Source organism: Pelophylax lessonae, assembly GCF_965119305.1.
Source record: "Pelophylax lessonae genome assembly, chromosome: 12".
Lineage (NCBI taxonomy): Eukaryota > Metazoa > Chordata > Amphibia > Anura > Ranidae > Pelophylax > Pelophylax lessonae.
Window position 1 is genome coordinate 76,759,339 of NC_138779.1, and position 16,684 is coordinate 76,776,022.

At 41.8% G+C, this 16,684-nt stretch overlaps 1 protein-coding gene across 1 annotated transcript in view; it reads right to left on the reverse strand.

Moving 5' to 3' along the window:
- Positions 1-16,684, reverse strand: part of RERE (arginine-glutamic acid dipeptide repeats) — a 387,592-nt gene that overhangs the window by 140,917 nt on the left and 229,991 nt on the right. The window contains exon 6 of the mRNA XM_082274341.1: positions 10,907-11,011. Within this exon, the coding sequence (XP_082130467.1) occupies positions 10,907-11,011 (105 nt within the window). The remainder of the gene's footprint in view (positions 1-10,906; positions 11,012-16,684) is intronic.

The following is a 16,684-nucleotide window of genomic DNA, read 5'->3' on the forward strand; positions in this document are numbered from 1 at the left end:
CTGAGAGGAAGCCCCCAAGAGACGTTTATGGTGACTAGACGGATTGGAAGACACTCGCCCTTGATTCCTCGCAGGAACCATGGAAGAAGCTTGAGCTGAGGATGATACTGGCCTTACCGTATTCCTAGGACGCCTGCGGCATCTGTCAGAGGAATCGGTGACCTTGTCACAAACCTCCTGTGGGGCTGGACCTGATAAGAAGCAGCATTGTAGGACTGTGGAAACTGAACTGTCTAGAAGGTGGATACCACCTGACTCAGAACCTGTATGAAAGTCGGGAGAGAGAACTGTCTGTGTGACAGCAGCCAGTGAATTACGGCCTATGGTTCCTGTAGTTTGTCCAAAGTAAGGACCACCCTGGTCAAAATTAAAATCAGACCTGGTAATTCAATTCCCTGGACAAGGATAGGGTGGACCTTAGGTAGTTTGGACTTCACCTGAACCTTTGCAGGAATTAAATCCGTACAAGGAGACTCAGGACCTAAAAAGCCTGAAAAGGACAAACTTTGCCCCCCTTTCTGGGTACCCCCAAAGGACACATTTCGCGGACCTCCTTAATGCTCACGAAAGAGGTCCACGGGGCCGGAAATTAACAAAGATGTCCCCCCACCCCAATAATGGGTGAGGGCAGACCTTAATGCTGAAGGGGTCTTGTCTGAGTCCGGAGAAGCTAGCTCTAGGCTTACCAGACCAAGGTTGCTTAGAACCTCCTGGAGAAGACTTGAAGGATCTATTTCCCTTATTCTCAGTCCCAGAAGCATGAAATAATTTTCTATGGGCTGAGGAGGGGGGTCTCAGCCACATCAGTCACATCCTCCATTTTTAAAGTTTCACATACAGCAGTAATAAGTGTGTCTACTACTTTTTCATTCGCTGCTGCGACCATGGAGGAATCATCCTCGCTATCAGAGGGATCTGGGGGTGTGATATTAAGCCCCCTTGGACGGGCCGCGTCCACGGCGGCATCAGGCTCAGAATCAGAGGAGACAGATTGAGGAGGGGAAGGCAGGGGACACTTCCTACTTGGCCTTTGCCCACACTCCACTTCCAGCCGGGACATTAAGGACTGTCATCAGCGCAAACATGGGAAGCTGGGGTTCCGAAGGACCTGCTACCTCTATGAGGGGGTCAGTGGGGGAGATGTGACCCTGAGGCTTTATAGAGAAAGGAAGACCTTGCAGTACAAAGGATCTTTTGGCACCACTAAAAGATCCCCCCCAAAGCTCAGAGTACCTATCAGCATGGAGAGAGAGATAACAAGGACCCCCAAAGACTCACCCTATCGACCAGAGGAGCTCCAAAAATTTGGACCCAATGGAGTTCAATGTCCCCAACAGAGATGTTCAATGTCCCTAGCAGAGATGTTCAATGTCCCTAACAGAGATGTTCAATGTCCCTAACAGAGATGTTCAATGTCCCTAACAGAGATGTTCAATGTCCCTAACAGAGCTTTCTATCGGACTAGAATGGAGCTGTACAAATGTCCTCCACTGTCTATGACTCCTCTGCCACGAGTGATAGAAAATGGCTGATGGCAGGGCTGGCTGATGTTGGGCGGGCTCTCACACAGACGAGTGGCTGGCTGATGGAAAAGCTAGTGGCAGGGCGGGCGTTAGGGCAGGTTCTGAGGCAAGGCGGGCTGACGTCAGGGCGGGTTAAGATCACACACCGATCTCTGCTGTTTCCAACCTTCCAGAAACAGCAGGTAATGTTGGCCATCTTGGATGTGGCAAAATGCAGCGGAACTCCAATTTTGTTCTCACGGTCTAGGGTTCCGCAAAACACCAATTGGGAAACGCTACCCTAGAGAATAGAATGGCGTTCGTTGCAATATTTTATGTCAAACTGTATTTGCACAGCGGTCTTTCAAACTCAGTTTTTTGGGGGAAAAATACATTTTAATGAATAAAAAAAATAAAATGAAACCGTAAAGTTAGAGCATTTTTTTTGTTCATATAATGTGAAGGATGATGTTACATTGAGAATCGTGATCTTTATTCGAAGAAAAAAAATTGTGATTTCCCATTCTATCCAGAACCGTGCAGCTCTATCTTACATGCACACATACTAGGGCCAATTCAGAATGGACACCTTGGGGTGGCTACCAGAACGGTCTTGATGTGGGTAAGCCCTAGTGCTCAGTCAGGCGTTTACTTAGGATTATAATTGTTCACTATGTCAACATCTTTGTGTTTTGTATCTTCTTTATCTATAATTACTTCTATTTCCCCTCTGCCTCCTGAAGAAGCCGTTGGCACCGCCAAACTTGTCGAGCGTGATATTTATGGAGCATTTATGTTTCCCTATATTGTTATTTTGTTGTGTTAACTCATAAGATGAGTATGTTCACAATTCATAGTTTAGAGAAACACTCGCCACTTTATGAGGGGTTATACTATGCATTTTAACCATTTAGGTCTGTTTTCATTGGGGTTTTGTAATAAAATGATTTATTCTGTAAATTAATGCTGCATTTTTTCACAGGGTAACAAGAAAGTTCATCGCTGTCCTGTTTTTCCAATTCAGAAAGGAGCCAATAAACCTACCAGCATGTTTTTAGAGTGTGGGAGGAAACTGGAATACCGGAAGAAAGCTAACACGAGCACCAGGGGAACATTCAAACTTCACTTAAATAGTATTCTAACTGGTAATTGAACTAGGGACCCCAGTGCTGCAAGACAGAAAATGTATGTGTTCAGAGCTCAGCTTTCACCAATGTACAGTGCATCCGGAAAGTATTCACAGTGCTTCACTTTTTCAAACATTTTGTTATGTTACAGCCTTATTCCAAAATGAATTCATTAATTTGCTTAAAATTCTACTAACAATACCCCACCCCATAATGACGTGAAAGAAGTTTGTTTGAAATCTTTGCAAATTTATTAAAAAAATAAAAAAGGAAAAACCACATGTACATAAGTATTCACAGCCTTTACATGACACTCACAATTGAACTCAGGTGCATCCTGACTGATCATCCTTGAGATGTTTCTACAACTTGGAGTCTACTTGTGGTACATTCAGTTGATTGGACATGATTTGGAAAGGCACACACCTGTCTATATAAGGTTACACAGTTAACAGTGCATGCTAGAGCACAAACCAAGCTATGAAGCCCAAGGAATTGTCTGTAGACCTCCGAGACAGTATTGTATCGAGACACAGATGTGGGGAAGGGTGCAGAAACATTTCTGGAGCATTGAAGGTACCAATGAGCACAGTGGCCTCCATCATCCAAAAATAGAAGAAGTATGGAACCATCAGGACTCTTCCTAGAACGGGCCGCCAGGCCAAACTGAGCGATCAGGGGAGAAGGGCCTTAGTCAGGGAGGTGACCAATAAATAACCCGATGGTCATGCTGACAGAGCCCCATTGTTTCTCTGTGGAGAGAAAAGAACGTTCCAGAAGAACAACAATCTGTGCAGCACTCCACCAGTCAGGCCTGTATGGTAGAATGGCCAGACGGAAGCCACTCCTCAGTAAAAGGCACATGACAGCACGCCTGGAGTTTGCCAAAAGGCACCTGAAGGACTCTCAGACCATGAAAAAAAAAATTCTTTCAAGGATTGAACTATTTGGCCTTGATAGCAAGTGTCATGACTGAAGGAAACCTGGCACCGCTCACCACCTGGCCAATACCATTTCTACAGTAACGCATAGTGGTAGCAGCATCAGGCTGTGGGGATGTTTTTCAGTGGCAGGAACTGGGAGACTAGTCAGGATTGAGGGAAAGATGAATGCAGCAATATACAGAGACATTCTTGATGAAAACCTGCTCCAGAGCCCTCTGGACCTCAGACTGGGGCGAAGGTTCATCTTCCAACAGGGCATTGACCCTAAGCACGCAGCCAAGATAACAAAGGAACAGCTACAGGACAACTCTGTGAATGTCCTTGAGTGGCCCAGCCAGAGCCCAGACTTGAACCCAATTGAACATTTCTGGAGAGATCTGAAAATAGCTGTGCACCGACGCTCCCCATCCAACTAAAGGAACTTGAGAGGTCCTTCAAAGAAGAATGGGAGAAACTGTCCAAAAATAGGTGTGCCAAACTTGTAGCATCATACTCATACAATCAACTTGGTGCCAAAGCTGTTTGAACAAAGTATTGTGCAAATTGTGTCAATACTTATGTACATGTGATTTTTTTATTTTTAATAAATATGCAAAGATTTCAAACAAACGTCTTTCACAATGTCCTTATGGGGTACTGTTTGTAAAATTTTGAGGAAAATAATGAATTTAATCAATTTTGGAAAAAGGCTGTAACATAACAAAATGTGGAAAAGTAAAGTGCTGTAAATACTTTCTGGATGCACTGTATGCAACAATGTTACAGTCTATAAACCACAATACAACATGGTGAAACAATGCATGATGCAAATAGCTACATTTACACCAGTGCACATCACATGGACTAACACTCATCCAATGTCATTTGGTTCAGTTTCCAGCAAAAAAAACTTTACAAAAATTGGCCCTGCACCAATACACAAAGGTATTCATATGCTCCAGATTTACACTAAATAGACACCAATTTCAGTCTCTGCTTTAAATACCACTAAGATGGAGAAAAAAGTAGTTTTATAATATCAGTGCTATAAACATTTTGCCAGGTATAGCCATAGCTATAGATAGATGACCATACCTCTGATTAGCCTAAAATTATTAATCTGAACATGGATTCACTGTTATCATGGTCTTGAAAGCCCTGACTTTGAGCCCTACTGAAAACCATTTTCCTGTGCAGGGACAGTGCTTCAGTGGACAATAAGGTCAGGAGAAGACTACTTAAGCCGACCATAGACGATTCGAATCTCGGGCGGTTCAGCAGGGACCGGACAAGATTCGAACCATGTATGGGCGGGGGGATTGTACTCAAGGAGAACATGATAGGCTCCACTGGGGAAAGGATTTCCCCACCAACACTGCCTGTGTTGATGAGGGAATCGTGCAAATTTTTTTTTCATGTCTCCCGTGGTTGCAGGAAAGAAAATTGCACCACCTATAGCCAGCTTTAATCCTAAACGCCTGAGCTACTTTCTTTAGTAACCTGTTTCAGAGGGGTGCACAGAAGGTAGCCAACACAGGAAAGACTTTTAAAAGTCTAGTATCTGTGGGGAGCACACTATTGGATGTCTCCAAGCAGGCAGCACTTTGGAATGGTTTCAATAAGGCAGAACTCCTGTGCTAAGGCTTCTGGAAATGTTCCAGTGGGTGAGGAAAATTCCAAAGTGATGAACAGAAAACCTGAAGGGGAGGCGCTGAGATAAGAGTGGAGGTGTGTCTTGTCTCATCTTGTGATGGTCACTTCATCAGATTCTGCCCACACTTCAAGCACCTCTCCATCAACTTTATTGCTTATATACCGACAGCTGTTCCGACATGGTTGCAAAGGCAATCCTGCCTGGACTGTTCTGGACTGTTCACATTTAAGGGTTATTTTTACTCTATACAGAGGTTAGAAGTGCTGTAATCCAGGGCTCGACAATCCCCGGGCGCCAGGTCGCATTTGCGACTAGAATTAGCAACCTGGGGTGCCCTGCAGAAGGTGTCCTGTCATTTTTGCCCGGACTTCCGCGCACGGAGTGCACGGACTTCCGGGCCGTCCGAAAATTGAGGCCCCGGCTTTTCGGCCTACTTGAGATGACAGGCTTCCAATGGGGAACTGGCGCCCTCTTGTGGAGGCCGGGAGTAATGACTGTTGTAATGACTGTTTCCACTGCCTTTTTGTTCTCAATTCATTACCATCTCCCTGTCCAGTTAGTTACCTTTGACAGGGAGTGTGGTTATTATTATTTCATTTATTTTTTAAATGTAAAAAAAAAAAAAAAATAATAATTTTTTCTTTTTTTTTTTAATTATTAAAAAAAATTAAAAAAAATTATTTTTTTCCCAATTATTAAAAAAAAATTATTATATATATATATATATATATATATATATATATATATATATATATATAAAATATCTTTTTTTTTTTTTTTTTTTTTTTCCCTCATTGCCATGCCACAGCCGGAGACCCCTTTCACACGGGCTGTCTGATCAGGTCCGCCTGTCAGTTTTTCAGGCAGACCTGATCGGACCCCTTCATTCTCCTCTATGAAGCAGTAATCTGCCGCCATCTGATCCTGTCCACCAAAAGCAGACAGATGGTGGTTCTATTTTCTATCCATCCCGTGGATCGGATCAGATGGCATCGGATGGAAAGAGACAGACAGTCTGTTTTCATCCAATTGTGCTATAGAGGAGAGTGGGGTTCTAGTCGTATTGATGTGTAAATTTAGTATCCGTTTTATTAAATAAAGCTTGGTTGTTAGTTTAAAAAAAAAACTGGCTCCTAACTTTTTTAGCTGGCTCCTAGATTTCAGGAAAATTTGTCAAGCCCTGCTGTAATCCACTTGCACAATGATACAATCAATTAAGTAATTTTTTCTTGGATTATAACACAAAATGGATGGAATTTGCAAAGAAATAAAGGCAGTAACAGGCAATCCATAAAGACTTGCAAAGCATTTGGTTCAGTTAGGATTATAGCAAAGGGGCAACAGTGCATCTGTCCATTGTCTAAGCATACAGGTCACAAGATCAGATCAGATTCCTCGATCAATCCCATCATATCAATCCCACAGTATCCATCACTCTCCATCTTCAAACCTAAAAAGAAGATTAGCAAAACACCCATACACAGACCGATATTTGCAGATCAACAATTCATTTGCCTTTGGAATCAACCTGCATTGCTGTGGGTTAATTTCCAGCAAAACCTCCCTGCAGAGGAGTATCGCAATCTTTGTCATCTCAGAGAGAAAAATTTAAGCTGGGACCACTGTTTTGACACTAAACATGAACTTTTTAGTATTGACACTCTGTATATAGCAGTGTATCAGTGTCAAAATTGGGAGTGATCATCAGTCATACTCAAATGATCCACCACGCACAGTACACAAACGTGTACAGGCGGTCCCCGAGTTACAAACATCCGACTTACAACTACTTACAAACAGGGGGAAACAACAGGAAGTGAGGAGAAATCTACCCCTAGGAAGGGAAATTTTCTCCTGTAAGAGTTATCATGGGAAAAAGGGGTCTCCACTGAAGCTTTAGCACTAAAACTGGTTTCCACAAAAACCCCAAATTTTCAAAATACAGTTATCATAGGGACAGAAAGTGAGGTGAAATCTTCTGAGCAGGGGCACAGACAGCAAAACAAATGTTACGGGGGTGTTAACCCTTCCCTATGCTATACAAAAAAACGTAAAAATTATTCTTTGACTGGAGCTACACCTAAAAAATTTAACTGTTCTGACTTTCAAACAAATTTGACTTAAGAACAAACCTACAGACCATATCTGGTTTGTGACTAGGGGACCGCCTGTAGTAGATAAATGGCAGGGACTAGCGTCAAAACAGACCAATATATGCCCCTTTCACACTAGTGCGACTTGTCCGCAAAATCGCATGACAAGTCGTTTTCCATTATTTTCAATGAGCCCCATTCATATCAATGCGTTTTGAAGTCGCACTGACTTCAAAGTAGTTCCTGCACTACTTTGCCATGATTTGATTGCGTTTTGAGCCATAGCCATTGCTTTCAAAATCGCGGCAAAATCGCGTCGCAAAAGTGTGAAAGGGGCCATAAAGTCACGTTCTTGTGACTTAAGCTAATTATATTTACTGAAGAGTGCAAAATTTAGAAAATCTAAAAATAATGTAATAGTAAATGGTCAAATAACAATGAGATAACATACAAACAATAAACGTTAAACATGCCATCTTAGAGAGAGTGTGAGGCATAGTACATTGGAAATGTGATCTATAACAAGCATATACTATAGGTTAGTTAGTATGAAGCAAACAGACTGATTTTTTTTTTTTTTTTTTTTTTAAATGAAGCTAAAGCAAAAGCTCTGACCATATGGATAAGAAAAGTAATGTACTCAAATTTCAAGACAACAGTGCCCTCCATGGTTACTACATGGGAATGACAGCTCTGCTACAGTTACTGGATAAGCAGTAGGTGTATCACTGAAAAATACAGATTAACTTTAAAAAGGTATGCGAGACCAGCAATATGAATCATACATCTACAGAAAGTGAACAATGTTAGGACTCTCGTCACAAAAACTAGCATTACTTGTGCAGTTTTAATCATCTACACAACCGCACACCATACTGTGTCTTGCAGCACCTTATCTATGAGAAAAACTATTCCAAACGCATATTAAAAAGGCAAAAAAAACATTTAGCACATCTTTGGAAAACATGCACACTCCCCTATTTCCCTTTAAACATGCTTCAAGTATCAAAAAGTAATAGTTGATGAGCCAGAAAAAAAAAGTGTGCCCTGATCTTTCTGACCTGAAACCCAACTGTATTCCTAAGCATATTGTCAGCCCTGCCTTATGGATTCCGAAGAACACAAATCTCTCTCCTTCCTCGTCTCTATGACTCCCCTCCCCTTTGTGCACACACAGAGCACAAAGTTATCAGCTCACAAGATTTCTGGCAGGATCAACAATGTTATATTTGGCAGACCAAAAGGGAGCAAATAAGAGAAATTCATTGTTAGGGTTTACAATAACTACAATAGATAGTAGTCCAAGATCTTGTAAGCTCATATGAAAGCCATAGGAAGCAGAAGGGATAGAGTGATGGTCATAAACTCATGTATACAGGATGCTCTTGACACAAGCCCAGCCACCTTTGTAGTCTGCACTGATGTGAACTAGGGCAATTGAAATACAGGGAAAACATTGTGAATGTGTTTTTGATGCAAAATAAAAATTCATTAGAATGCATCTGGTGTTGACGAGCCCTAATGCAATATCTTTCAAAATAAACGGAGTAAAAATGCACACACTTACTTCCATATACAATGCAGAAGCATGAAGCTAACCAAGTGAACCACACTACTGACCACCACTTACTGCAGCTTACCGTTTAATAATACTGGCATATACTGTATACCGCAAGCAAAGCCTTCATGCAACAACTCATGCAGACAGACAAACCACTATATTTGAAAACACAAGGCTTTTACTTCTGACTCTTGTGCTCCATTCACATTAGCGTGTCTCCAAAGTGACACGATTTTCAGTGCGATTTTGGAGCACAACTTTGATCCGACTTTACATTCTATGGATCAAAGTCGGATAAAAAGTCACACCAAAGTAGTGCAGGCAGCTTTTTAAAGTCGCTTCAACTTCAAGTTACACCTGCAGTATTTGAATGAGTGTCAAGTGAAAAGAATGGGAAGTGATTTCTCATGTGACTTTGATGTCCAAAGTCGCATGACAAATCGCACAAGTGTGAATGGAACCTGATCAAAATAGGATTAACCTCTTCCACCTTTCTTATAAATACAGGCTGTAATCAAAACCAGCAGTTTAGGTAACTGCGTTTAGCTCAGGTGTGACAAAGCACTGAGTCGTTTATTACAAACTATATTCTTCCAGCACTTAAAGATGCCTGTGACAGGATCAGGCATTAAAGGGGATGTAAATCCTCACACATACCTAGTGAAGTGAACAGCCTCTCAGATGATACACAGAGATGAAACAAATCCTCCTAAGAAAGTTTGGCCATACACTGAGACAGCTGATTGGAGGAAAGGCACACACTCCCTCTCAACATAGGCGGAAACGTGAAGAGCTGTGCTGTGAACAAACTAGCTCTCTGCTAATCTATTTAAAGCTCCCACCCCGACACAAAATTCAGCCTGGTTTTATCTCAGTTGATGGAGAACTTGTCAGAAGTTATCATGCTGATAACAGAAGAACAGAGTAGGAGAAGGCTACAGAACTTAGGGCTTTGAAGAGAGATAGGTAAACACTACAGATAGATGTGCCCAGGTCAAATTGCATGAATCCGGTTTACATCCACTTTAACATGTTTTTTCATATGCAGCAATTCATACTTGTTAACAAATCAGTAATTAATCTGTGGAGGGTTAACAAAGTGATTGCAAAGTCTCATTAGAAAAAAAAAAAAAAAATATGTTATACTTACCTGCTCTGGGCAGTTGGGTTTTGCACAGAGCAGCCTGGATCCTCCTCTTCTCGAATCCCTCCCTCATGTCGAGCCAGGTCACAGTTTTCTGTATCCATTCAAACATGGAACTGATACCCAGCCCCGCCCCCCTCTCCCCTGATTGGTAGACTGACAGCAGCGGGAGCCAATTGCGCGCTACTGCTGTCTTAGCAAATGAGGAGGGGAGTCCTGGGCAGCTGAGACATTCCTGCAACATCGCTGGATAAAGACGGGCTCAGTTAAGTATTAGGGGGGCTGCTGTACACAGAAGGCTTTTATATCTTAATGCATAGAATGCATTAAGATACAAAAATAACCTTCTGCCTTTAAAGTAGAAGTTCACCCTAAAACTAAAATCTGTAAATCTACTTGCACCTACAATCTAAGACTAACAATATGTATTCCTGTAAAGATAAAATCACTATACATGCCTTTTCTGAAGCTGATCCGGTCCAGTCTCCAGCGGCGGAAGCTCTGTGGAGGAGACAGCCGACAATGGCTTGGAAATTAATGGGAAGTGATGTCACCCATATAAAGTTACTATGGGACGTCCATTGTCGGCTGCCTCCTCTGCACCCGCCTCCACAGCTCAGCTGACAGCGCAGCGTGGGACCAGACCTGAGCGGCTGCAGAAGTGTCTTAGATTGTGGATGCAAGTAGATTTTCAGATTTTAGTTTTAGGGTGAACTTCTACTTTAACTCTTACCCTATTCCAGACCTCTTTCTGAATTTAGCAGAAAAGAAACCACCTGTTGATGTGAATAATTCAGTTATGATGCATAAAATAGTGAAGTAAAGCTCATCAATTTACAGAAATTCACAGTGATGAAAATGGAACACAAAAACTGAGAAAAAGTAATACTAGGACAGCTTACCGAGTCTCTGGATTGTATCCCAGGATGTAGAAGAAGGAGTCAATCCTGGCTTTAAACTCCCGAGCAGCAAATATATCTGAGAAATGAGAGATGTTGCACTTGCCTCTGTCGAAAAAAAAAAATTGACAAAGTTACCAAAATGATTACAAAACAGACATTCTACATCACATGGGTGTATGGTACTATGCACAAATATATACCGAGATAAAAGCACAGAAAGAAAGATTGTTTGCCATTAAATGTAACAGGATGCACAGTGCCGCAACACACATCAATGCAACCAATCATGGGTCTGTCTACACTATATTGATAAAGGGTGAAATTTGCTGATTTTAGGCAAAAGTATGCAACCGGCCATAAATATTTGTATAGGCAGAAATCTTGCCTAAAGGCCCTAGTTTGTTCCTGCATTGGAAAATAACCTCACTTTTTATTTATTTTTTTATTGTTTAATTAATGCAGAACTAAAAAGGCAAAAATATTGTTTCCCCCATTTTGGATAAGGAGGGAAAGGTTAACCCCTGTTATCAGTTTTTTGCTTTCTATGTCCCATTGGAGAGATTTCACTTCACTTCCTGTCCCAAAAGTAGGGAATTCCTAGTTGTTTCTGTGCTGCTGACAACCCAAAATTGGGATTTAATTTCAAGCTCTGTGATAACAGTAATTATAATACAGGGAGAGATGGAAGGGTCTAGAATGTTTGATGTGGGTTTGGGGGTATATGTGGGGGTTGTATCGAGGAATTGGGCAAGGGGGAAATAGGCTGGCAGAGATGGGGAAAAAAAAAAAAAAAAGCCAACCCCCAATGGTGTGGGAGATGGTGAAATAACGAAGAGTGTGAACGTCGGACGTCGGTTGATTGTGAACAATGGTTTGCTGCTATTCTTTGTAAAGATGCAATGGGTGCCATACATTTGTATGCATCATTTTGTAGGTAGACTGTAGGTTTCCAATATACAAAGCTAGGAGGACCTTTAATGGTGGCTATTACTGTATTACTGTACTGCAGAAATCATGAATTTTAGGACAATCCCAGAAGATATGCAGGAGTGCACTCTCAGTCTCTATCTAGGCACCTCTACCATAACTGTGAAACCTGTGGCTTTATTGGGTGAAGTTTTGCAGGGGTTCTGTACCCCCCTGTAAGTAGCGGGTATTCACTTTCTTGACATTTACAGGTCTCAAGGCTTTGTATGCAAAGAGATATGCCATCTTAACAAAGCATGCAAAACTAATTTTCTGTAGGTCCTCCTCCAAACGCTAAAACAAGAGGTCTTCATTCCTGATAAACTTTACATATAGAATGGATAAAGAATGATGTAGTGGGGTCTGGCATGAGCATAGTTGTTCAAACAGCATGTTAGCCCTGATTGCTTTGTTGACCACTGGGAAAACCAAAGTTAGAGCATCGCAAAAATCACAATCTAGACTACAGCAAAAGAAACCTTCAGCTCCGTCCTTCCATTTGGTTTATTATGAGAAAAACAAACAAGTCTTAAACAATATGTAAACCTGACATTTCATATATTTGCAAGCGGAAAGAATATAAAGTTCATTTACCAGAAAGGAGATATTTTTTTTTAAATGTAATCAGGATATGGAAGCAATGTCTTCCACCCCTGATCTCCCAGTGTCCAGGCGAAGATAGAACATTTTCAAATATTAAAAGGGTCAGACCCCCTTAAAATGATGTGGCAATTTTGGCTCTGAGGAAGAGGGTTCTCCCTCGAAACACGCAAGCCATACCAGGTTTTTGTGGACACCATCGCGCTATCGAGCAGTAGAGAAGTGTTCTGGAGGCGAGCGGTTCCCATTTCCTACATGCTTGTACATATCCTAATGTTTGGGAGTATATTGTACGCTACCCATCTTTGATTTTAATAAACTTTTTAGTGGTAATGCACAAGGTCGGTGCGCCCTTCTCTTGTTATTGTCTCCCCTTAAAATATTTAGGGTTTAGACAAACTATGGTGGAGTGGGTCAACTCTTATGCTAGCGATAAATGACAGGAATATCTTTTCCATAATTTTTGGTGTTGCTGCCCACCTTTGTGTTTTTCAGCTACCCCTATTACATTCCTCATATTATTAAACATAACAGGGAGAATGGGAACCCCTTATAAAGGCACAGAAGCTGTGAAGACATGGAAGTAAAGCACAGAGATGTCACCTATAGGATCCATTTATTAGTTTTGGGTGGAACGATGCACGGCTTTAGAAAGACTGATGTCAATCTACATCAGCCTTTTTCAACCAGGGCACCCTGGTGTGCCTCCTGGGTTCTTCAGGGGTGCCTTGGCAAAATGCCTATAAATTGCCAAAGGTCTTAACTTTGCAGTATTACAACCCTGGGCACCGTGCAGGTCAAGCCACTGGCATCCTTGATAAACAATTACATCACTGGTTGATAAGGAGAACGACGGGTACTTGCAAAGCATCCTTGTTTACTCTTCCCCTCTTCATCGGCGCTGGGGTCACATTGTCAAGTAGAAGAGACCCTGAAGGGGAAGAGAAATGCTAGAATACTAGTCAGTACCAGTTTGCAATTGTGGAGGAATGAATCACTTCTAATGCTGGATGGTCCATGTGTATGGTTGTTGCTGCGTTATGTAAAACTATTCGTTTCGGTTTTGTTTTTTTTACATTTTAGAATGCGGTGCCTCGAGATTGTGTATTATTTTAAAGGGTGCCGCAACTGAAAAAAGGTTGAGAAATGCTGATCTACACCATCATGACCCTGACTCAACATACAGCTATAACTTATGAAGAGTCTTGCTTTATGCATATTGGAAAACTGCAAATTAGGTTGTTTACTATACACATTTACAGCCTCTTGTTTTTTTTGATGGATTATCCTGTAAATGAATGACTGAGATCACAGTGGCAGAGCTGAAGATCATCAAGATCTACAGCACCTAAACCTGTACACATACATACTATAGCATACCCAGCTCTATCCAGGTAGGATGTCTATCACCAGGCTCTGCGGGAACGTGTGGGGTTCCAGTAAAGCTGTGCTGTAAGTGAACGAAGATTATCCACTCTCTGGTCTCTAGCTCCTGACGCCCCAAGCACAAGTTGGAGCTAATTTGCCTTGAAATCAGCAGCTCTGGTTATGTGGCTCTGAACAAAGCAAATGTATCCAGATGGTTTTACTTAAGCGCCATCTGAGCGTTATTATCAAACAGATTACTCGGTTTCACGTTCTGCCGGCAACCATACCACAGACCGCCAAGTGCAAAGCCGTGCCAGGAAAATAATTTCAACTTCACCTCTTTTCACTCTAGTTTGAAATAGACCAGGTCCCTTCCATAAACTTTCCACTTCCCCACAAAGCCCGTGAATGTGGTTTCAAGTACATTGTGTTACCCCTCTGCACATATAGAGCTACACCAGCTTTATTAAAGGGGAAAGAGGACACTTCTAACACTACATCCCAATCACAGCTAGGCTTGACTAACGCCTGTATAATAAACATTTAGCCTAATAATGCATTTGTTTGCTACTGGTTTATAGTCATCAAGGAAAGCAGAACAAACATTTAAAATGCATATACAGTCAAAACAAACAGAATAGCTGTTTTTTCAGCTTTGGATAAAAGTATAGGGGAGGATTTAAAGTCCCTGTCAGGTTTTTATTGCTATCCAGGTCCCCACTGGGGAGATTCACCCTCTTTGTTCTGGCGACTATCACTAAAGAGCGAACATGATCAGAAATCTAAAATTTTATCACCAGAAGAAGAGGTGAGAGGAAATCTTAGAGTGGACTTTGTAGAGTTTTGCTCACTTTCTTTTGTGACACTGGCCAAGGAAGTAAAAAGGAAATCTCCCCAATAGGGCACAGACAGTAAAAAATAAACTGACAGGGGCTTAACACTTGCCTTCCCTTTTTAATGAAAAAAGTTCTGGCTACACATATAAAGTTTGCCCAGGCTCTCATTGACACACTCTCTGAACCACAATACCTTTACCTCGGCGCTCTACAGTTATGTAGACTATCCACCACTACCGCAGGGAAAAGAGGTAAAAGACCCAAGGATGTCATATGACCAGAGAGAAGACCACAATCAAGAAGATAAGGCTCTGAGGAAGGGAGCGTGTCTCCCAAAACGCGTCAGCGGTCCTAGCACAGGGATGTGTCCTTTTCCACATTGAGTTGGATATGTTTTTTGCAATGTTACTCTTCAGGTTTGTGAGTATGTTTTTGGTATTATAATAACTTTTCAAAAGGTGATGAAGGGTAATGCACTAGGTGTTTGCGCCTCCTTTCTTTTTTGTTTTTAATACTTGGAGTTTCCCCATCTGAGGAGAGCGGCATGCCTAGAGAGTGAGCACTTGGCTTGTAAAGTTGTTAGAAGATAAGGTATGTATTAAGTGGGAGGTAAAAAAAAAAAAAAAAAAGGCCAGGCAGTGTTTTTTTTCTGCTTTACTAAATAAGTAACCACATTTATTAGTCTATTTTGTTATTTTATCTCATCTCAGTCTGGAGTTATAGCGGAACATTGTCAAAAGGGGAAGTTCCACTTGTTTGCCTCCTCCAACCCTCCTCTGCCACATTTGCCACTTTTTTTTGGGAGGGGGGGAGAAGCAGGTACCTGGCTTTGACAGGTACACACACCCAATTTAACCCCCCCTTGTACCCCTACAGCCTTCTGAGATACATTACAGGTCCCAGATGACTGTTGGACCATTCACAAAGCGCAGCGCGGCTCGCGCATGCACAGTAGGAAGCTGACTTTCCTTAGTTAGATGCCGGCGCCTGCACCTGAAGCCCATTGAAGAATGAGCTTGGGTAAGGACAGTGCTGGATCCTTGGACAGGTAAGTGTCCTTATATTAAAAGTCAGCAGCTACAGTTTTTGCAGACTTTTAATTTTTTGGGGGAGACTGAAAGTAATGGTAAAGTCTCGCTTTTATTTTCCTATAAAAATAACAAACATGTTATACTTACCTGCTCTTTTGCAGTGGTTATGCACAGAGCTGCCCAAATCCTCCTCTTTTCGGGTCCCTCGTCTGTAATCCTGGCCCCTCTCTCCTGTTGAGTGCCCCCACAGCAACCACCTTGCAATGGGGGCACCGGAGCCGAGTCACAGCTCCCTGTGTCCTTTGAAATAAAGCACAGACCCTTGTCCTCTCTCCACTGATTAGCTAGCTGACTTTGATTGACAGGAGTGGGAGCCAATGGCGACACTGCTGTGTCTCAGCCAATCAGGAGAGAGAATATTGGACAGCTGAGACACTCATGGACATCGCTGGACAGAGAGGGACCTCAGGTAAGGGTTCGGGGGGCTGCTGCACACAGAAGGCTTTTTATCTTCATACATAGAATGCATTTGGATAAAAAAAACCTTTTGACTTTACAACCCCTTGAAGCTCCTATTAAAGCTTTAAAGTAAAGCTGTTGTCAATAGGAAAATTAGGCAGTCAAAGTTGAGATTTCCTTAAAAAGTGCTAGTTGCCTGGCTGCTCTGCTTACATTTTTTCTTTACTACTTGGGATCTGACACAGAAAAGAGTGCAGTGCATATTCAGTGCTTCACTTTTTCCACATTTTGTTATGTTACAGCCTTACTTCTAAATGGATTTAATTCATTATTTTCCTCAAAATCCCACACACAATACCCCATAATGACATCATGAAAGAAGTTTGATTGAAATCTTTGCAAATTTCTTTAAAAAAAAAATCACGTGTACATAAGTTTTCACAGTCTTTTCCAGGATACTCAAAATTGAGCTCAGATACATCCTGTTTCCACTGATCATCCTTGAGATGTTCCTACAA